The 22,747-nt window shown below is 42.7% G+C and overlaps 1 protein-coding gene across 4 annotated transcripts in view; it reads right to left on the bottom strand.

The window, feature by feature from the left end:
- MYO9A (myosin IXA) overlaps window positions 1–22,747 on the bottom strand; it is a 149,629-nt gene that overhangs the window by 26,493 nt on the left and 100,389 nt on the right. For all 4 annotated transcript variants that reach the window (XM_086471911.1, XM_086471909.1, XM_086471908.1 and 1 more), the window contains 10 exons: window positions 21,655–21,796; window positions 21,115–21,310; window positions 16,613–16,732; window positions 12,115–12,190; window positions 7,830–7,973; window positions 7,099–7,138; window positions 6,130–6,252; window positions 2,415–2,495; window positions 1,400–1,510; window positions 250–372 (listed from right to left, as the gene is read on the bottom strand). In XM_086471911.1, the coding sequence (XP_086328037.1) occupies window positions 250–372; window positions 1,400–1,510; window positions 2,415–2,495; window positions 6,130–6,252; window positions 7,099–7,138; window positions 7,830–7,973; window positions 12,115–12,190; window positions 16,613–16,732; window positions 21,115–21,310; window positions 21,655–21,796 (1,156 nt within the window). The remainder of the gene's footprint in view (window positions 1–249; window positions 373–1,399; window positions 1,511–2,414; window positions 2,496–6,129; window positions 6,253–7,098; window positions 7,139–7,829; window positions 7,974–12,114; window positions 12,191–16,612; window positions 16,733–21,114; window positions 21,311–21,654; window positions 21,797–22,747) is intronic.

Here is a 22,747-nt window from a genome sequence, read left to right as displayed (position 1 = left end):
AGTTTTTCGAAGGCTGCCTTGTTACAAACAGACCTGTGACTTGGTTAACACAAAACAACGATATTCCTTACTATCTTGTGTTAACAATACTCAAAGCTTGATTTAAGCCATCGGCTTCTGGCAAACAGAATAAAAATAGTTTCATTAATTAAAAACTTATATAAAGATGTTAATTTATCATTACAGAAATGCAGGTAAATGCTACAACCGTATCTTGAACGTAAGTCGGAGCTGAGTATAAACATTTACCATTGTTCTTCCAACTTGGTAATTGTCTGGATCGAGTTTTATTTTCTGGAAGAAATTATGGATATTGTGCTTAGACGGGATGATTCCTTGTGGCAGAAGGACATGGAAATGGTTCACAAAATCCTGAGAGGGGAGAAAAAAGAAACACCAAGATTTGGTTAGATGGGTCCTGCTGTGTTCCTTTCTTCCATAAATAACAGATTTCCCCCATTGGCCACATGAAACGGGATCTATTGAGTGAGAAGAAGGACAGACTGCATTTCACGGACTCGGGAACAACAAGTTTAATCCACCATTTGTATTCGACAGGAAACACATCAAAGCAGGAACCCAGCAATGTTCAAACATCTTTCAGTGTGGGAGGAGAGGCTCTGCAGAACCTACGGGGTCATCTCGAGCAAAAAACGCTCTAAATCCTCAACAAGGGCCACTACGGAAGGGGGTTAGCAGCATTTGCAAAGCATTTTTGAGATGCTCCATCAGTTACTGCTGTGAGGACTCAAAGAGCGAAGGAGGTACGAGAGGAGAGATCCTCCCAAGTAAGGTTGGGATCCATGCTCACGGCAAAAAAATAATTGAGCTGTTTTCCTTTTCTAAACAGCTGCTGTGCAGGACACGACATCTGGCCCAAAGCAGCTGCCAGCAGGAAACAAATCGGCACCAGCAAAGCATGAAAGGACTGACATGTGTGCAAAACCTGGCAAACACACACAAAAGAAGAAAAGGAAAAGCTGGATAACTCCTGAGTGGTTTAGAGGATGCCAATCACCCCTCTGATGGGACGCAGCCAGCACCAACATGATGGGGCGAATGCCATTCCCAGGTGATTCCAAAACACATGCAGAAGAACGCATGCAAACTGGATACCTTTTCAAAAATGAAGTCCATGTTACAAAAAAGCACTGCTTTTGTTCAATACCCATAATGTTATCTTTAGAGGGGCTCGCAGTCATCACCTGGGTCTAGACCAGGTTGCTAGAAATCAGCAGCACAGCAGAGGACTGCTCCATGCCAGACATCAGCTCATTACATCCACTGCCTTGCATGAGCTATACATTCATTACCTTGTTAAAAAAACGAGCTAGCAACATTGAGACAACTCTGATAATGACGCTAAAGGTGGTGAAAGATGGAAAACGTTTTACTCAACCTGGAAGGAGTATTTGCAGCTGTATCCTGACTGGCGAATGCGAACTGTCTCCAGCATCCCCGTGTACCGCAGCTGCCTGAGCACCAGGCTGTCGTTGAACCGCAGGGGCAGCTGGAAGGGGAAAAACAGGCCAATGATGAGCAAATACTTCCTTTAACTGAAGCTTTTAAGCGCGCAGATGGGTAAATAGATTCAGCAGATGTAGCACATGCACGTTGACAACAATGCTAGAAGAGGGATGGAACGTGGGCTCCCGGGAACCGTAGCCATCCCACCAGCGTTGAATCCTGTTTGCTTCCAAGCAGCCATCAGATGGAGAATTTCAAACAGCTAACTATATATATAAAGCTATAAAGAAGGTTTTTTGGAGTCCCAGAACTGAATAAGACCCCCCAAGGGCACAGCTAATGGGAAAGACTGTGAGCAACTGAATAATCTCCTAGGCATAAAGCTTCATCTTTAAATGTCTGGGTAAAACTCCGAAGGATTAAACCACACGAAAGCATCACTACTGCAACCTTCATTTTAAACTGAGGGTCCTTAGCCCATGAGACAAATGCTTAAAGTCAAATTCAAGAAATATAATGCATCACCAAGTCAGTTTGTATAATGAGGCTTATTCTAAAAGTATCTGCTTTTACCTGTAGAAATTTTATTTTAAAGAAGATTTAGGGCTCAGTAACAGCACAAGTGAATTCATGGTGCTCTGTTATGGGTGGCAGGAGCTTCAAAGGAGTTAAATTCATTTATTAAAACCAATATATTTTTCATATAAATTAAATCCATGTATTTTTCATATACATGTTTTCATATATGTGTTTCTACAATTAGCCACTGCAGTTTATCAAGGGCAACACCCAAGTGATAACATCCATGCTTCCCATTGCTCCTATACAAATATCTTCTAAAAACAACTCAATTTGGGTCTTTCTTTTCTTTTTAACCCCCTAGAAAAATTTACAAAATATTTCCAAGATGATTTTTAGCAGCACTGCTTTCACGGGATGGGATTTACCTTTTCAGCATTGGATCGAATGCACTTGACAAAATAAGGTTCTGCTTGGCCAAGGGTTTCCATCAGCTTGTTGAGCGATGCCTGCAACAGAGAAGACACCTTCAGTTGGGAAACAGACAAGAGACCACAATGAATAATGAAAATCTAAGCCCTTAAAGCAGAAAACAAAAAAATTGGAATAAATGACAAGTAAACCAGGCAGATGGGAAACTGTTCCCCAAAATGAGTGTTTTGGCCCAAGCAACTTGGCTGGTTTTGTCTTTGCGCCCAACAAATTAGCTAGAGAGAACTATAATGCTGGGTTGTGTTTTGAGATCTCCATCTCGACCTTTTTTCACATCAGCCACTGGAGCCCAGAGTCACATCCTGCCCTGCACCAACAAGCCTCTCCTAGACGTGAGTGGGAGCTCCAAGACAAGGATTTACGCTGCACCAAACAATCACTGATGTTTTTTAAATACAAATAAAATTTCCCTTTATCAAAAGCGACTCCACTCAGCATTCATTCCTGATCTTTGTTGAAACTTTATTGCTGCCCTAAAAATGAATTTTCTTAATGACAGTTTTGCAAAGGGAAGATCTAGAATTGGCAATGACTTGCAAACTGGAATTTGCAATGATATTTGAAGCCTGTGAACCGTAAACATTTCATAGATCGTTTTTAGAGGAGAACAGCTTCAAGGCTGGTATATTCCTGGCCATATTCCTCTGCTGAAATGCACAGCTGTGATCACTGAGAATTGAGGGTTTTCCAGGTTCCCGTTCTATATTTCACCTTATTTCTGCATCATTATTAAAAGTCTAGCCCATACAAATAAATTTATATTGGCATCATTGCTACACCAAACTGCTCCAACGGGCTGAGTTATTCCTCCACCTTGCAAATCTTTGACTCTTTTGCGATGAAGCACAAGCTCTTTGAATAAAAACATTCTGAAAATCAGAGCATGCTGAGTCAGTCTGCGGCTGGCTGGGCTCCTCAACTGCACTTTTTTTTGCTGTGCTCTATAAATACTTTGAATATCTCTAATTGCCAAGTACATTACTCACATGGTGTTAGTAACGTGCTGCAGGGCTGATTACTCCTGATTTTAATAGCTTTTAAAACTCAGCTGTGTAAAAGATATTCTGTTGCATATTTACTACAAGCAGAGTTATACATTTTTGAATATACATGTTAATAAAACGGTGTGATATTAGAAAGATGCATTTCGGCTACACATCTGCTTGCAGGAAGCCTTTTCTTCTCCTGATCATTTCAAAGACATCTTTATGGGAAGCCTTTCATGTTTAGAAAAATGTATCTACATGCAGGATCTGGGGAAGAATAAGGGATGGATCCCATGCACGTGCGATGCAGCTGCGTTATGTGTCTATTAACTGCATGCGGATGTCCCTGTCATTCCCATCCCAGGGAGCAGCAGGAACACTACGATGCAGCAGACCTCTGCTGTCACACTCCTGGTTTTCTTAAAAGTAGACTGACATTACACTTTTTTTTTTAAAAAAAAAAAACAAACAACCCCAACAACTACTAGGACATACCAACCAGTAATGATGTTGCTGCACCATCCCACTGCGTCCCACACCGAGATACTGGGGAGGAAGCGGGGGGCACACAGGATGCAACCCCTTTGCCAAAGAGCCCGGCCGAAAGCCCAGCAAGCAAAGTGCTCCCAGCACTGGAAATTGTGGAAACTGAGTCGTACTGCGACCGCCGGCCCCGTAGGAGGGGGTATTTCCATTTCATCAGCCTTCAGCGACATCCCGTGCACAGCAGATGGTTCAGGCACCCTCTGCCATCTGGCGCAAGCTCTGGTCATCGGGAATCCATAAAGGACACGCGAGGTCCCCGGATTAACCCCACACCCTGCTCCTTTGTCCCTCTGCCTGCAAAACTTTTCAGCGGCCCAATCTTTCACCACCTGTATTTGGTCACTCAGGGCGCAATGAAGCATTTCAGCATCACCTCATGCTAGACAGGGCAGCATCCTTTTCTCTAGGGTACCACCCGCACGCAGGATAAAAGGGGAGGCTACAAATCACTGGGCTGCAGTTTACCAGCAATCTAGTTTTCAACTGTGAAAGCCATTGCTGCTCTTACAGCATCCTCTAATAGAGGTATTTTGCCTATAGATCACTGTAAGTATAAGCATGGTTAAAATCAATAGGAGACGGAGCAGCTGCAAGCCGAGTGTTCAGGCATTAGTCACAAGGCAGCATTTATCAGCAAACAAACCCCCCCAAACCCCGTGATAGGAAACATTTGTATTTCCTGCCTGTGACCCAGTTCCATGTGCCGCAATTTTATTAGCCTGCTCTTGATAAAAAAAAGCAATCTCACTGGCTTGCACCAGGCTGCTCTCTCTCGAGAAAATGCTCCTCTCTTACCAGTGTTAAATGAAATTAGGGCTGGAGTGCCCAGTGTTTGCCTAAGGGGAGAAGCAGGCAGTCATTCCAGAGCTGCCTCTGACTGAAATACATTTTTATTAATTTCAGTAAAAAAGGAGGTGTTGTAGGCATAGCTCCTACATTGTCAAATCATTGCTGGGGAACATCAGAAACCATAAGGAAAAGGGCATTTGAATGATCCACTTTGCTGCATAGGGGCAGCGGGGAAATCTTCACGGCGTTTAGGGGCCTTTTATTTGTATGTGCTGTAAAAATATATATAAAAATCTCAACCATGCACCATGAGGCTTTTCAGGTTTTGTCTGAAGGATAAATAGATTTCAAGGAGGCATTTCACTCCAAGACATCCCTGTTTCAACCTCGCATGATATTGTATGAATTAAAGTCTGCAGAAGTGTATTTTAACCAGCATACCATTACACCAGACTAAGCTTAATATATATATATGGATGTGCATTATGCAAAATATATATACATGGATATATATATATACATGAGTGTGTATCTATATGTTTAATTCCCTAATTTTACCCAAAGCTGCGCACAGAGACTTTCTAAAAATAGCCCACATGTCCAAAAAACCCCACCAAAATTACAAGTAAAAACCAAGCCAGACTTGCTTAGAAACTGATTTTTAACTGAAAACCTGCTTTCTAATATTACCACCTGCTTGTACATGTGTCTTGTAGCAGTTTCCAAGCCCTAATGCGCATATTGGAGGATTACTTTTGCTGCAGCTATTCCTAGGGACAGCTGCCTGGCGCACAGCGCCAACAACACAACAAATGCTGTATTGATCCCTCCTCTGAATTCCTCTGCCTGCCTGGAGATAATGCAGCAATATTTTGACCTTTCCGCCCCTATTAAAATTCACATTCTGGCTGGCTTGAAAGCAGATTGAATTTCAGATGCTGAATGCAAGTAAAAGACTGTAAAAATGTCATTTGGGGATTTTGCGGTTTCTGGACTTGGCAGAGAAAGCACCACGACGCGATGGCTTGGAAAGTGAGGTACCAGAGGAGAGGGGTGCACCGACCTCTCTGCCCTGCAGCTCGTTCTCATGTCCCATCTTGCTCCACCACACCATCCCTCACGATATCCACCATTGCTCTTGTTTCTCTCCATTTACACCATTTAGATACCTGCAAGGTGTCTCCCAGCTTACATGTCCTCAGCTGAATTCACATCCTAACAGTGGTGAGGATGGGACAGGATTGTGCCTGCACATCTCCTCAGCACCCTGCGGACCCAGAGCAGGTATGTGCTTTTACTTGACCTCTCGGTATCAAAGGCAAAGGATTACCTGGAACTGGGCGCTGATGCTGGGCGGTTTTTTCTTCTTATGGAGATGAAGGAGAGATTTGGTAATGCGGTCATGCAGCGTCAGGTTGGTTAGGTGCTTCAGGGACTTCACGTCCAACATGTGCTGTAGAAAAAGAGAGATTCTATTTGATAAATACAAGAACAACTAGATTTTATGGTCATGCTATCTGCTATATCCCTCTGCAGGGCTTCCTTAGGTGACCACCCTACTTAATCTCCATGGGAAACACCAAGGGATGGCTTGCAATGTAGCTCTGCTCTATTTGGCCGAAGACAGATCCCCCAGACCACGTTCCTCCTAGCTCCTCTGAGCACTTGCCAAGGGTATCTGACCATGGGAAATTTGACTCTCCTGCTCACTAAGGGCTGCAGAGAAACCATTCACTGATAATGAGCAGTTCACCAATTAACTGTGCAATGTGCACGCAGAGAGGAGTAAAACCAAAGTTTGCTCCTTCTGGTCCTCCGTTCTGGACTACCGATGCAGCACCAGCAAGGACCACAAGAAGCATTATTCTTCTAGACACAACAGGTCTCTTGGCATCTCTTAAAATACAGTAAATGCAGCCAAGATGGAGGGAAACTGAATATAAGACAACCCTGTTGTCTATCAGGTACCAGTCCTCTTGCATAACCTACCTGCTCATTTTAGTTTACAGATTTAATTATCTAATTTCACCAGCACATATGTACTCCTTTTCCAGGAGAAGAATAAAAGGAGCCAGAGCAGGTCCAAGAAAGGAGGATGCAAGCACTCATATAGCACTCTCCCAGCACAAATCAGGGCTGAAATTTGTTGGTTTTACATAAATTAAAGAGCCCTGAATAGAGCTGACCAAGATCTTGATGCAGACAGAAGTGGTCTTCCTCGTACCCATCAGCAACTCATCACTGTACCTACAGTCTTAACCCACAAACCAGCAAGGTAAAAATGCTGCTTCTCACTTACCTTTGGGAGATTTGGTTTGGCTTTGAAGTTCTTATTTCGCCTGGAGAGATAATAAATGGCTCAGGTTAATCCACGCGTGCAATTGCAGAATGGGGGAGTTTATGAAACAAGCTCTTCCAAATCCCCTTTAGCAGCTGCTTCCTATAACCTGCACTGAAATCGGGCTGCTTCTGCATGCTGCAAACCAGTTTTACAAATTCAGTGGCACAGGTTTGAGAGGAAGGTGTCCAATTAAAGGGAATCCTTACATTGGAAATGATGGGGATGCCGGTAATTTGGGTAGAGCGAGGGAGCGGCGTTGCAAAATGACTGACCACCCTCTTGCTTTTTCATACCCCATGTTAACTCCAGCCACGCCAGCGATATTCTCTGAAGCTGCAGTGTGAATCATCGACATCATTTCCCCACTTAATTTGTAATGGAAACTTTGATATCATGTTAAAAAATGTGACTGCATTACGTCACTGTCATATCTTGAGACTGGTTTGACCAGCAGATTCATTCCTTCTCTCTCTCTCTTCCCTGAGTCTTTCATTACAAATGAATGATAACAGTTAAACGAATCAGATGCATAAAACATACTTGGGTCACTTTGACCCGACCATGCAATGTCTCCAAATCTACTTGAAACCCTGACATTTTTATATTCTGGCTATTTATATTCCTCTAACTACCCATGCTGCTCCTGATGCCCCAGGAATAAAGCCAAAATCCTCTCCTTTTGCACTGACATGAGGATGCCATGGGCCCTCTCCAGCAGCTTGCTGTTGGTTGTGTTGATGAATATCCCATCTTTGTCTAGGAAGGCGCCAGGGCTGGCGAGCCTGCTGTGCCGCATCCCCATCCGGCCATTCCAGCCAACCGCATAGGCATCACTGCAACACCAAACACCACACAGTGTTAGGAAGACACACAAAAAACCTGGTTCTATGACAAAATAAAAAATAAGATAATAAAATAATCCATTGGTAGAAAATGAAAGTCGCTGCTTTATTCTTCTAAATGTAAGAGCTGAGGAGCTTTCCTATGGTGTCTAGGGTCCTGCAAAGCCTCCCCTGGGCTGCACTCAACTGCAACACTTTTGGTTTGGTAGTGGGATTTTGATGGTTTATTTTTTTTAATTTTAAATTCTCTATCAGCCTTGCAGAAACCATCATATGAAATAAAGGTGATCTAAGCTGATCTGAAGTCTGAATCCCCCCCCCCCTCCTAGAGCTATCTCAGAAAGGAGGAAAACGGACAGCAGGAGACTCAATGCAGCACCACTCCTCTGGTCACAAGGATGCTGAAGGACACAGTGCTTTAAATGGGGTCTCCAGCACCGTCACTTCGGAGGTCTAGCAACAAGGCAGCCCTTTGCCTTAAAGTCTTGATTTGGAGGAAGGGTAAATATCAAGTGCCACAGAGAAATTAAAAAATAAAGCATGTAAAGTTGTTCATTCAGCCAGCTCAAAGCTTGGAGCCAGATCCTTGGAACAGCGTCACGCCTTGCTGCCTCGCCGCAGCACTTTCCAAATTCCTTCTTAGCCCCATTAAATCAGCATTTTGCCATGTACCACTATTAAAAGAAAGGATGAATCACAGCAAAGTAAACCTCTGGCTGAGTGCTCCAGGACTTGCTTTTTTTAAGCAGCCTGTTTGATTCAAGGAAGGCCAGTGAGATGCTTTGATATCCAGGTGATCTCTCCTGACCACCTTCTTTCTCTTCACAGCTAAGGTCCCATCCATCAAAAACCTCCTATTTGCAGGAAGGGAAAAAAAAAAACCCTCACTAAACCTCAATGGCCACTTTTGGGATCTACATCCTATCATTAATCCTGGCCAACCTCAATGAACTCTCAGGCTTGAGACCAGCTGTGGATATATAGATTCTGAACAAGAGAAGAGAATGGTGGAAAACCCTAGAAATTGCCATGTGGTTTTGAAGGAAAAGAAAAAAAAAAAAGAGATCAAATGACAGCTCTGTTTATTATGGACCCTTTAGGATGGATACATGCATATGGCGACTGACGCAGCCTTTTTGGTACTTGGGAGGTCAATCACCTCACCAAGCCCAACCAACTGTTTTGAGACAGACCGATCAACACCTGCTTTCCTGCACGCCGCTTAGAAATCACCACACATAAAGCAGTTTCATCAATGAACATAAACCAGCAGGAAAACAGACAGCCTGAGCGGTTTTGGTTAGCAATGGCACGGCTTTCATTACTCGATGGCTGGCGAAGGCACTTCCAAGGCATGCTGGCTTCCCAATGCTCTGCTGAAGCCTGGTTTCACACACTCACACACCCCCACACGCCCTCCCGCATGTGCAAAGCACTCATCCACTTTCTTCTGAGATCAGAGGAGAGCACTTGGCTCACCAAACCCTCCACAATGACTTCCTGCATGATGTCATGACTCAAATTTGCTTTTAGAAGCAAGCCCCAGGCTATCCTGTGGGTTGGATGTACAACGCAGACTTATCAGCGACCGCATGATCATGAGATGGCTTTGAAAGCAAATTCCTGTTTAATTTATCTCTGTAAATTGCTTGCCAGTCTATCTGCTGGCAAGCTGCTAAAGTAAAACTCTCTTCTATACGTTACCTTCACCCTTGTATCTACCCCTTCTTGCTTGACAAGCGCAATTTAACTGAAATACCAACATCTATCAAGTGTGATATGACTCTTCAGATCAAAGTCATCTGCAATGAAAGGTACCAAAATCACCCGCCTATTCTGAAAGCGCAGGCTGGATTTTAGAGATCTTATGAGAGACTTGGTTTGTGCTTTCAGAAGGAAGGGACACAGATGACATTTGGGGACCCATCACTGATGATGCCCAAGAGAAGCAAAGATCACAGACTGTGCTACTGAGGCATCACACCAGAAGGAACATCGGAGTTAGGACAGCTTCAAAAGTATGTTTTCTGCAAATATATCAGTAAAGGGAATAAACTGTCTGTCTTGACTCTGTTGTTAGGATACCACTGTGGAGAATGATGGAAGGAAGGCAGTAGTTGCTACCCTTGATCCTGGCTGTTTAAGGCAGATTGCTCTGCTGGCTTGACTTAAGCCAAATAAACAGAGCTGACCACAGACTGAACTCCACAGTAAATAAATACATTCCCCTCGTTGCCTGGGACAGGAGGAGTTTGCCTGCCTTCATGACGGCCCCTCGCTGAGATAACTGAAATGTTTGGGCTATGAAAACGCTGGCAGCCCAAGCTGCTGCACTAATGTGCCTCCAAAGCTGGACGCGGACAGTCAAGAAAAGCCCCATCCCACTTCACAAGTGTTCTTCATGCACCAACACCAGATTTGAAGGCTTGCTAGAGAAACTACTGAACTTTTCTTATCTACACGTGAAGATCTCCACTGGGACAGTTTCACCTTACATCATGTTTAGGGAAACCTGTGCAACCAGAGATACTAGAAACAGTGAACGTCACCTCTGAAGACACCAAAATTCTCTGCCTCAAACGGTACCATGTACCCTACTACTGTCATAACCCAACAGATTAGAGCTGTAGAGGAGAAAGAAAAGGAGGGGTGGAAAGACTGATGTGAGGACAATCAGAGTTGCATCACCTTCCCACAACAGGGTAAGATTGCTTGCACAAGCTGGATTTCTGCCCAAACTCGAGAAGTGGCACAAATTTATTAATTCAATCCAACAATTTTATGGAAATCACATCCTCTCTGACCACTGAAAATAAGCCAACTTGTAATGATATAAGAATATTCAGTTCTCCTTCAGCAAGGTGCCACCACCACTCTCAAAAGGAAGAAATTCAGGGCAAGAGGGACATTCTAGTCTTGATGGCACTCAGCAGGCACGTGGTGAACAAAGCCAGACAATAAAAGACACTTTTGTTCCCCTAGAAAAAAGGGGAACCGTGTGTATCTAATTTCTGTCTTGGTCATTTGGCATTTAAGCAAGTAAAAAACAAGGTTTAATAATATATTTGGCTTAATAATATATTTTATTTCACGTGGAAGAGAAGCCCACTGAGATGCAAGGACCATTACAGGCAACTTGGTGGACACGTTTCAGGAGACAGTGTCAGACTTCTCTCGACTTGTTCTGGACTTCTCATGAAACTCAGAGCAGCCATGAAATTACACCTGGATGTCTGCATCTCCAAGCAATGGTTTTAGGAGCTGAGAATGCTCTGATCATGTCTTTCCCTAGCATACACATACACATCTGCTCAGGGGGAAGCAGAGAGGCACTGTACCCCTTTAGAAGTGGTATTTGGATAACCAGCCTTTCTGGGGTCTGCAGAGGGATAGCACAAGAGTAGCTGGAGAAAAGAAGGATCAACACCCAGATATCGCTTTGAAATGAAGACATTTTGCTTCACAAGCAACTTAATTCTGAAAGGGATTTGGAAAACCTTTTGCAGAAGAGGCATAGATCTGCATCTCAAAGTGTAGACCTGACTCTCAAGCAAAAAGGTCTCATTAAGTAGTTGCTTGAATGGCTAGAACCTTCTAGGAAGGATTAAAAACTAAAACTGTACATAAAAACTGTACATAAAAACTGTAAAAATTGAACCTTTTTGAAGTTAACATGCTTCTTTCTCTTAAAAACAAGCAAACATTTGAGAAAGCACCATCTCAAGCCCCATAACTTCCCCGGTCCTCCACACTCAGCCTAGAGCCACCAACACACCGCTTGTGTGCAGTTCTGCACCCAAACACATCATTGGGTTTTCCACACCAGAAAAATCCTTCATAAATTTTTATTTCCTTGATATCAGTGCATTCATTAATTTTTTTTGCAAGCTTCTTACCACCTCGTATGCCACACCGTCTACAATTGCTGCCTTTTGATGCAGGAAAGTTGTTTTCCCTGCCTGTCGTTTGGTCAGGTAAAGATATTTAGATACGATCACATAGCAAAGAAAAAACAAAGAGAACACAAAATAAGCAAGCTGGAAGAAACATTAATATAGTGATTTATAACAACAGACGGTGCTCTCCCATCCCAGATTTTCTTGTCATGTCAATGTAAAAGCAAGAGACTTACCGCTGGGTCCTCTCGTTGATGGTATTGACTCCCTGGAGATCTGAGAGCGGTGTCCGCGGGCTCTTCCGAGTAATACCTAAAGCAGCACATGAAAAAAGATGTTTCTACCTGGCTCTTCACCAAAAGGAAATTAGCACAGCCATAGCTCAGCACTGAGTACAGCGAGGAGGAGCATGTACGTGTCATGGCACATGCTGGGCATACAAGGGTGCCAAGGATGCCAACATACCCATCGTCTACTGAGTTCTGCCTCTCGCCACAGAGTCATCACTCTTATGAGTAAGGCTGTTTGCTCAAGCCTACTAATTCCCCTCCCACACATGCACATTGTGTTAGGGACACGTTGTCCCAGCTAGTAAGCAAATGGGGTAAAGGCAGAAGTTGCTGTGACAGGGGGGACCAGCCACCCGTGTCCTGCATGTCCAAAACATTCCTAAGCTCTCTGCTGTGCATGGGACAACCCAGTTGCTTGCATGAGCAAAACACACCAGACATAAGTAGGGTGCTTGGAAAAATGGTCATTTATTCCTTGCACGCTTCTTCCCTTCCTACAGATATACGGACAGGACACGTATAGCAAGTAGTATATACTGTATGGGGAGGCTTTATTGCCTATTGAACCTATATCCTTTGATAGCGGTTGTTTCACAGTAATTTATATTTAATAAATAGCCAAGGAAGTTATCACACATGGTTACAGAAGCAGACATTTCAAGCTGTTATTTTCCCCGAAGTGGAAATGTTTTGTAAGCAAGCATTTAGGAAGACAGAAGACAATTCTTGTAGACAATAAAATACTTTTCAAGTCACTAAACTACAGATATTTAAAGACCCAATAAGATTGAATTTGACATGAAAACAGCCGAGCAATTTTTTAACTGTCTCAAAATTGCTGCTGCGAGACAGGAAACATTACAGCACTCACCTAAACATGGGAAAAATGTATATTCCTTTACCCTGAGACTTCTGCAGTGGAAAAAAATTTGCAAAGAAACCCTCTCTAAGAAGAAAAAAAGGTCTAAACTATCGTTTGTAACAGAATAGGAAGAAACAATAGCATATCCCCTCCTCCTCACATTTATCATCTTCCTACTTAATATAGCCCAGATGCTGAGCTAAAAGGTGTTCTAAGGAAATTTTTATTCTGAAGATGAACACAAACCAAATACACAGAGATCTGAGCCCATCCTGCTGACCTGCCATTCCTCAGAGTCTGAAGTTTCTAAAGAAAAGATGAATTCCCACCAAACCTCAACAGATGAAATCCCTTTAATGAGACATCTACTGTCCTCCTTTACCTGTGGAGACACTCTAACAGCTTGTCTTGATGACTGAACATTGGGCAGGAGATGCCTGAAAAGGCTGAGGGTCCACTTGGTTAAGTTATTGTATCCAAAGGTGTCCAAATATCCTACAAATCTGAGCAAAAGAAAAGTTGGGAATGTGCTGCCACAGGTCATCTTTGATCCTGCCTGTGCTCCAAGGCAGGACCAAATCACTCCTGCTGAGAATGTTTCGCAATCTCCAACTCTGGAGATTTTTGGAAGGCAAGCCAGATAACTTATCCAAGCGCCTAACTACTCCTAGAGTTCAAAACTCTCTTTTGAATCCCTCTTTTTGCCATTTAAGACCTTTTTTTGTTACGTTTCTTGTCCTAGAAGTGTTCTTTTACCTCTTTCAAGACTGGCATTTCTGTTTAAAGCACAGGAACTGAATTGTAAATGGGGGAAAAATGAGAATAATCAGGAATCTGCTTAAAATACTGCAGTAGTATTTTTTTGTAGCTAATTTTACACTAAAAAAGCACCTAATGTCTAGCTGTGTCTACTTTTTATATAGTATATACGCCTGGATACTTCCCCATTAAGGCACAGAAGGCTTCTCTAACCTAAAGCATTTCATTTTGCTTTGAGTGTTTGGTGACCAGCTGCAGTACTAACGAAAAATGGGCTTTCAAAGATTTTTTTTTTTTTCAGTCCATGCCCTTCTTTTTGGAGCAAACTGTCTTCCTTCACTATGGTGCACAAGCTAGGTTAAAGAGGATTGCTTTAGATATACCTCCCCCCAAAAAGACACTTCTACATTGTGCCACCACTTGGCTCTTAAATCAAGAAATACATCCATGCCACAGCCAAATAAAAGTTGTCATATAGATGCAGTCCCTTTTCTGGGAAAGAGAGTGGGGTTTTTAGAAATGAAAGGTAAAAAGGTTTTAGATTTAAGCCAATGAGTCACATGTGGCTTGGAGAATTCTGTATAGTGAATACGGGCTATTAAATTTCCTATATTAATACGCTGCAGGTAAGGAACAGTGGTGCGAGTGGAAACCACTCTTTCCCTTCCCCCAGTTCAGATGCAGGCTGATCTATTTTACATTTCAGGAATAAAATTATTCTGATTTTACAAGCACATTCCCTTTTCTTCATCTGTAGTGTTTCAGAAAGACAGACTGATTTGCTGAGGTCTTTGTCCTCATTGAGAAGAGCTTTGGATAATCCCACTCTACTCCCTACTCATGAATGTCAACCAGCAGAGCTTTGTTCTTGAACTCAGAGATGTCTAAACCCAGTGCTTTGCTCTGGTGGAACGCCATAAATTAACTGATAGACTCAAAGACACCAGGCAAAGCAGCTGAGATGGTAAGGGAAGGGCAATCAGTTGGTTACACAAGCCGAATACCAAGTGACCTAAGGGGAAGCTCAATACACTCATCAAATGAACTAGTTTTCTCTCTTTGCACACAGCTAGAACTAATTGCACAGTTCAAGACAAGGAGATGATCTATTTGGTGCCTCTCTCAAGGATGACATGGGTGTAACCTCATCTGACTTCTGGGAAAAGCCGAGTCCCTGGGGCCAACCTCAGCCCGAGCATCCTCACCTGTGGGGCCTGCAAGCCCACTAAATTCAGGACCCCAAAATTACACACGCTCTAGTCCCAGTTTAGCCTGCCAAAGAAATGAAGCCTGAGGAAGCAGCTTGCAGGAGCACACCCCGTGGGAAGACACAAATGGTTTCTGAATGCAGAACATGAATTACTCGTTTGTCAGGTCGGATGCTCTCAGCTAATTCACAAACTACGGCAATGTTACTCTCGGATCCATGTGTTGGTTTTATCTTAAGAGAGTCTAAACTGTGTAGACTAGTCTGTAAGAAGTGAGGTTTCAATATGTTGAGCTCAACTTCATTGCTTCACATTAAATTCAAGCTCTATTTCTGCCTCCTGAGTTGTATGAATTTCCCTTCACACCTAAACAACTGAAAATTAAAACCCCCAAAACTTCCCACATTGCTGAGCTAACTTACAAATTATAAATTTAATTAATTAATTGCAATTAAAATTACTCTCCTGATAGCGACCTTCCTTTTCAATAGTTTCTTAGCAGTATCAGTAAGGTCACTTAGCATAATGCCACTTAAGAAATTCTAGTGCTGCGTTTGTCTTACTGCTTTAGATTTCCTTGTAGCAATAGTGGCAATGGTGGGAACTTATAGGAAAAAATAATATAGTCTAAATTAAGAATTAAAGTGTAAATTAAGAATTAAAACACCTCTGCTCCCCCGATGCTACATGCTGCAGGAAGTATGGAAATCTGATACAAGGTTTCTAGCAGAAAAAGCATATTTGTGAAAACTTAATGTGCAACTACTGTACTTACCGTGCCCAGCTCTGCAGAAAAAACCTGGGTGGTTTGCATTTACACCTAAATTGCATGATGTTTAAGTTAGCAACTTGGGCTGCAGATTTGCCCTTGAAGACTGCACATAGCAGCGCTCTATTTCTGTAAGCTTTAATGTGCAACATGAAAGAAGAGAATGTCACAAAAATGATATATCTACAGATACGAGAACCAAATATCTATTTTTTTTTAATATATATATAAAAATACAGTAGTGCAGGCAAGAGTGTCTGTGTGTCATGCAGGATGAATTTATTATGTGACAGAGGAGTGAGGAGGAAGAAACAGAGACCAAGTGCATGTTTTACTCAACTCATTCTGTAAAAAACCATTGCCAAACACTTTAGTTTTAAGCAAAAGCCCTCGGAGACAATAATTTCACAAGCTAAAGTTATTTTTGAAGTCCAATGAAATGCAAATAAAGTCAAATTCCAGCTGTATCAGCCACATTTCTTATACTAGGAATATTCCTACCGGACTTGCAGTGCTTTGAAATTACTACCACATGCAATAATGACAATAAACCACATGAAAAATACCCCTAGTATCAGCATCCCGACTTAATGTCAGAGAGTAAATGAGGAAACCGCCCACAAAATGATGTGGTATCTCAAGAGACATGGGTTTGCATTTAATTTTACTCTTCAAACTCTGCCTAATAATTTTCCAATAGGGTCAAAATTACTATAAGGCAGCCGGTTTGATCCTGGATGGCTCCTCAGGCGGGTTTTTTACCCTTTCTATGCTGAATGCACCTGGTTTCCATTTCTTGGCGTGTGAGTGTCGTATCAGAGGGAAGGGCAGGTGGTGGAGCCTTACTGTACTTCTCCTCCTTGCATCTCTGCAGGATCTCTAAGCTCCTCTGATGAACTGGGTGATGGAGAAAGCTAAAACTATCCACACTTTTCAAAACCGCACATGGCACTGCATCATCATGCCCTTAGGAAGCAAAATAAAAACAAAAAAAAAATGGAGAGAAGAGAAAGATTATATAAGCAGAAATCAGGAGAGGGTAAAGAACAAGCCCGAAGGACGCAAGAGCTCAAGGGTTGCATGTTTTTTGCGCTCAACACAATTTAACTTCAGTTTCCTCTAGACATGGTGCCGTGGCACAGGAGCTGTGTCCCAACCCCACTTATAATCCTTATTAGGCAGAGTATAATCACTTTATAATCAATCTGAGATTATTTGGGAAAAAAACAGATGAGTAGATAAATCTTTACTTTTATTAACTGCTTTTAACAATCCTTTCCATGCCTCTGCCAGGCATTATCCACAATCCCCTGCACAGATGCTCCTGGACACAGCCACCTTGAATTCTCATCTTGCATCCCAGTGCCATGATTTTCTCAGATATTGGCAATTGAAAGGGAAAAATACAAATTATTTGTATTAAACAAAGGTTCCATATTCCTCAAGGGCAGAGGACACAGATTCTGGAGTTAGGTAGGATGGTTTTGAGGTCAAAAGTTGGAAAAAACCATCATTGTACGGCCAAGAAGACTTTTGATGGCCCAGCTCTGACCACAGGGTGGGGGAGAGGCTACACAGGTGACACTGTGCAAACAGGCAGCACCTCTCTGTCATCGTTTAAGCGGCCATGTCAAGGGATATGTCATGCTACCACTGAGGCGTGATGAGGTCACCGAGGAGTTACCTTGTGTCTGCACGTATGGGAGCATTTCATACCAAGGCATTAAATCACCAGAAAGGACTGATCAGAACTTTCCAGAGGAACACTGTCAAGCGTTAACACCACTTCATGTTGCTCAATGAGACCTCAAAGACCAATTTTTCGGTTGCTATCACCCTTATTCGGCAAATACAGGTGGGTTTTTTATTGTTTTGGGGGAGATGTTGGTTTTTTGGTGCCCAGCTTCAGGAATAAATCTGCAGAAGTCAATGGGATTGTTTTTGAGAAAATGTTATTGTGTAGGTCAGCTTGGGCACTAACCCAAGAAGCAAATCTTGTTGGCCAAATGCAAATGCAGAGCCCAGCAAGGGAGGGCACAGCCCCAGGACCACAAACCCTTCATCAGAGTGAGGACTTAGGTTTGTGTCCAGCAAAACCAAGATGAGAAAGCTGGGAGCCTCCACATCCCAGTTTATATGAACAGCACCAGTTCTTCCATCAAGTTTTTGCCAAGAAAGAATTAGGGGTTTTTTGGCATAATAAATTCATATCAATGATAGAGCAAAAAAATTATAACCAGCCAAATTCCTCTCCTAAAAAGCTTGATAATGTTCCTTTAATTGAAGTTCACTAATGAATCTAGATTAAACATGTAGTTCTTTTGGACCATCTCAATCCTTCCTGATAAACTCCATAATAATAATTAAAAAATCAAGTAATTGAAGAAGTCCACCCTTCAGCTAATTGCAGCTCACCAGACCCCGGCTTGTTTCATCCAAGGAGGGCTGGCAGCACCGTAAGAGGTATCTCTCAGGCAGAAGAGAAAGGTACCCAACAAAATTCACGGTGATGCTGCTTTGCTGCTCTTCACCTCCAGGTTAACATGGACAACCACACAGTCACTAAAAGCTGCACTACAAGGGCATTAGGAACACAAAAAAAAAAAAAAAGAAAGTCCCCAAAGCCAGCAGGAAAAAATGCTGATTATCCTTACGGAAGCCTCCGTAGCGCTGGTTAGCACTGCTGGCCTGGAGAAGATAACCAAAAGGATGATGCAAAAAGAAAGCAGAGCAAAATTTTGCAGAGCTGCTTATACATAAGCCAGAGATTTTTCATTAAAATCCCCGTTGGGTATGGAAAGCGTGACTTGAACAGGCCTTCAGACAGGTAAAAGCAAGGGAGATCCATCTGGGGTTAAGATAAAATAGTGCAAAGAGCCTTAAGTAAAAAAAAAAGCATGCTTCAGACACTTTCCTGCTCATGAATTACACCTGTGTAATGGATGGCAGCAGCAGCAGACAGGATCTCAGAAAGCAAGAACAGGGCAGCATGCCTTTTTAAAAATTACATACAAATATTAAGCATGCACACTTGGATGAATGAATGTGTGTGAAGTTATTTTCAGCTAATCTACCATAATTTTATCAAAAGCTCCAGGTCCGTGGGCAGTGAAGCATTCAAATCAGGCTAATTAAAGCCAGCAAGATTTAGTAAAAAACCAAAATAAACCTAAAACATATGTTGTCTTTGGTTGTCTGCTTCTGTCTATCAGGATGGGGTAATTTTAGTTATTCTTTAATAATTCACAAATGCCTTCTGCCATAGATGCAAAGCATCGGTTTGGGGCTTTTCTGCATTATTTCAGGGAGCAGAAAGGATCACCAGTATCTGGTAGTGGATGTGCTGTGCCACACAAGCCTGCCCCACTGTCCAGACACTGGCCAAGCCTTCTGCTCAAGTCCACCTCTTCTACAGCCATCTGCTTTGTGATGCCTTGGCAAGACGAATGGGATTTTGTAGGACAACTGAACGGGAGATGGGCATGAGGTCTTGCCAGTAAAAGCATGATGAAAACATTGCTATGGATCTCAGCTTGCTAACTGCTACCACCACCTCGGCAGAAGTCATTCTAGGATATGATGGGTGCCTCTCCAAAGAGAGCAGAGGCAGATAAATGTGAGTGGTCCCAGCTCCGCCATCACTTGGAGGGCAAGCTTTCCCAATGGATGAGGTGTACCTCAGTATGGGAATTAGATTTAGGTAATCTCCTCCCACTAGTCCTGCCTATATAATAGTGACTTTCTCAGGACTTTTTCCCAATTCAGGCTGAAGATTGCGCATAGAAATTCAGGGTATAAATTATCTGAGGATTGTTGGGAAGTTTAAGACAAACCTTATTCAGCTTTCTGAGGGTTTGTTTGGGGTTTTTTGGGTTTTTTTTGGTTTTTACTCAAAAAAAACAGATGTTACAAAGCACAAATCCATTTGAAAGCAGGCTAAAGGATACCAGATAGATAAAAGAGCAGCACCATGAGCTAGAAAAGGTTTAAACTCAGCTATTACCATATATTTGTTAGTTTCGGTATGGAAAGAAAAGGCGATGCAAGAACTGAGTGTCAGAATTGTCTGAAAACCTCCTGGACTTTATTTTATACCTATATATCGATATATATAGAGATATAAGCAAGTTATTGCCACAAACTCAAGACTGAAAAGCAGAAAGCTAACTAGAGAGGAGACAAGCATGGCAGGCACGACCGATTGCCAGAGGCAAAGAAATTGAAGCAGGGCTTGAAATTAGCTCTTACTTCCCAAGATTGAATGTATTTTTATTATCTCCTTGACCAGGTCGCTTTAGTCCAGCCTGAGTTTCTCCCAATGCCAAACATCTTTGCCATCTATCTCTCGGCATTATGAAAACATTGCTATGGATCTCAGCTTGCTAAGTGCTACCATTCCATAAATGGTGCCTTGATGTGCCAGAAAGACCCAGGTTCATGAGAAACAACTTTTCTCTTATGCCGCATCCAAGTGATTTGAGAGGAAGAGCCTCAAGAGCTGAAAGCCAATTTTTTGCCTCCTGCTCTTCTTGGGATGCTATTATTCGCCCTGAACAAGAAAATCATTCTCTCTGCTTGTACGGCTTCCATAGCTACGTTCCTTGTCCCAGGCTCCTTGGCTCACCTTGATGCACAGATCTCATAGTAAAAAAAAAAATCCATGGTGCGGCTCTGTGCTTAATTTTAACTCAGCTGACATTTTCCCTGCTGAGGCCCTAATTTCATCATGAATTTCAAGCCCTTTTGTGCCCATAAATTAATAGTAATAGCTTGTATCCTTCTTTGCGAAATTGCTTTACACAGAGAAATGCTCTAAAAGCACAGCCAGGTATTGCCTGCCACAGCATGATGATGCACCATTACTTTCCTTTAATTTAATGCCCCCTCGTTCGGCATGAGGTGGTTCTGGATGACTGTGAAGCAATGAATTTTGCTAGACAAGAGACACGCTTTCTTGCAGCTTAAAGGGTGAACAGCTTGAAAAATTATAGAGAAGAATTATTGCCTTTTTTTGTTTCTAGACAGTTCAAGAATTCCTAGCAAAAATAATTTGCCTTATTTGCTGAATAATTTTTATGTCTCTGAATCATTTCCTATGCATGCATCTTAAAAAAAAAAGGAAAAATTAAGGCAGCAATAAAGTGAAAGCCTTTTCTTACATGTGTTAACATTCAAACGTACCTTTAAATGTAACTTTTGCATAGCAAAAATCTACACACTGTTTTAATGAGCTTTTTTAATAGATTAATAGCTCCTAATAAGTCAGGCTCTTAAATTCTGTAGTAATACATTAGACCTAAATTGCTGGTGACAAACAGGCACTAGGATTACGAGATTGGCACACGTACCAGTTTTCTTCTCCACGTATCGTTTTCCAGCCTCCCTAAAAGCAACCATCGCCCTGAAAAAAGCCCGCAGGACTGCCCAGCGGAAGACGGCCACTGGGTCGATCCCGATCATCCCGCAGATGAAGGCATTTTTGCTGCTTCGCAGGAGAGCTACGATGTCTGGGCGCATATGATCTGTGTTTTTCTCACGGAAATCCTAGGGAAGGAGAAAAGGCAGGGGTGAGAAAAGAGTAAAATAAACTGTACCTACAAGATATGCCAGGTAAGATCTGCATTAACCTCAGTGCACATCCCTAAATTCTTCCCCAAAATGCCCACACACAGAGCTTGCAATGCGGAGGAGAACAGGAAGACACAATCCCCACCACCTTCTCATTTCGGCCAAGCTTTTCACCAAACACTTCTCTCCCGACCCTCACGTCTCTTCTCTAGCCAAGTCCTCTCCAAAACATCTCTGTGGAGCCTTTGGGGCTCTCCTTCCCCATCACAGCTAGATGATTTAAATGAAAACAACTGCCGGGGAACAGCTGGGTGACAGACCTTCACTCCGTACTTCACTTTGCCCGCATAGTGTTTGATGATGAAAGCCGGCTCCATGACCGCTGGAAATTCAATGTAGGAGTTCCCTTCGTGTTGACGCTTAAACTTGTCCAGCAGCGTCTGGTTTGTGGCCTGAGGAAAACTGAGTGGAAAGAATTAAAGAGAAGATAGCTGTAAACCCAACAAAAAAGCTTTTACACTTCTTTCTGGACCACAAATGGGAAAATACAGATATTCTGAGCTTCCACTTCTGTGCCTGCAGATACTAAGCAAGCACTCTTTTGTATGCTGTCACGTGGCTACATACAACTACAAGGTATATCTGGTGTCTGAAGAGCTCTTAACTGTTTTAGTAATGGTCTGAAAGCAGTTATAAAAGCACCAACAGGTGTATTTTTATTGTGGTATACTGCATTGTATGCCCATTGCATGGAAATTATTTAGGGTAGCTGCATTTATCTGAAAAACCAAGTTGCTGTCACCGGTTCCGTGGCTTAAACTGCTCCTGTATCTATGGGGTATTCACACATTTAGGAAATACTGAGCTGTTTTGTCTACAGCTCTCATTTCAATTTCCGGAGAAAAAAGGACAGAGCTTGAGCAGAGGCTCTTGGTAAGAGCAAGCCAACCCTCCATCCTTAAACTTCCTGTAAATCTGCAAATTGGGGATGTACTTCACAACTTTACCTAATTTAAGCTGTTTTAGCCTGGTACGGTATCACTGGGACAGCGTCACTGCTACATGTCTGGTCAATGAGACAAGAAATGTAGGAGAAACCTGCAAGCAAATGGTGGGAGGAGAGCTTGTGCTCTGGACGGGAGCCAAGCAGATCCGAGGTGACACCAGCAAAACTGCCAGGCCTTTCCCTGCCCTTCACATGGAGAAAACTGGCACGTGCATCCAACAGGAGATCCCTTATGCTCAGAAGTTTCCACCCAAAGGCTGACCCGGAAGCCAGACGCTCATCTGATAACTTCTACCAAGACAAGCTGTACGGATATAACGAAGGATGCAAATCTGAGCTGCATCCCTGATGCCTGCAAAAACACATAGTAGAGCAGCCCCGATGTACAAGTGCCCTCAGTTCACTCT

The sequence above is a fragment of the Leptosomus discolor genome, chromosome 11 (genome assembly GCF_034619465.1).
Source record: "Leptosomus discolor isolate bLepDis1 chromosome 11, bLepDis1.hap2, whole genome shotgun sequence".
Classification (NCBI taxonomy): Eukaryota; Metazoa; Chordata; class Aves; order Leptosomiformes; family Leptosomidae; genus Leptosomus; species Leptosomus discolor.
The sequence above is the reverse complement of the archived record's forward strand: the minus strand, read 5'-3'. Positions and strand labels throughout refer to the sequence as shown.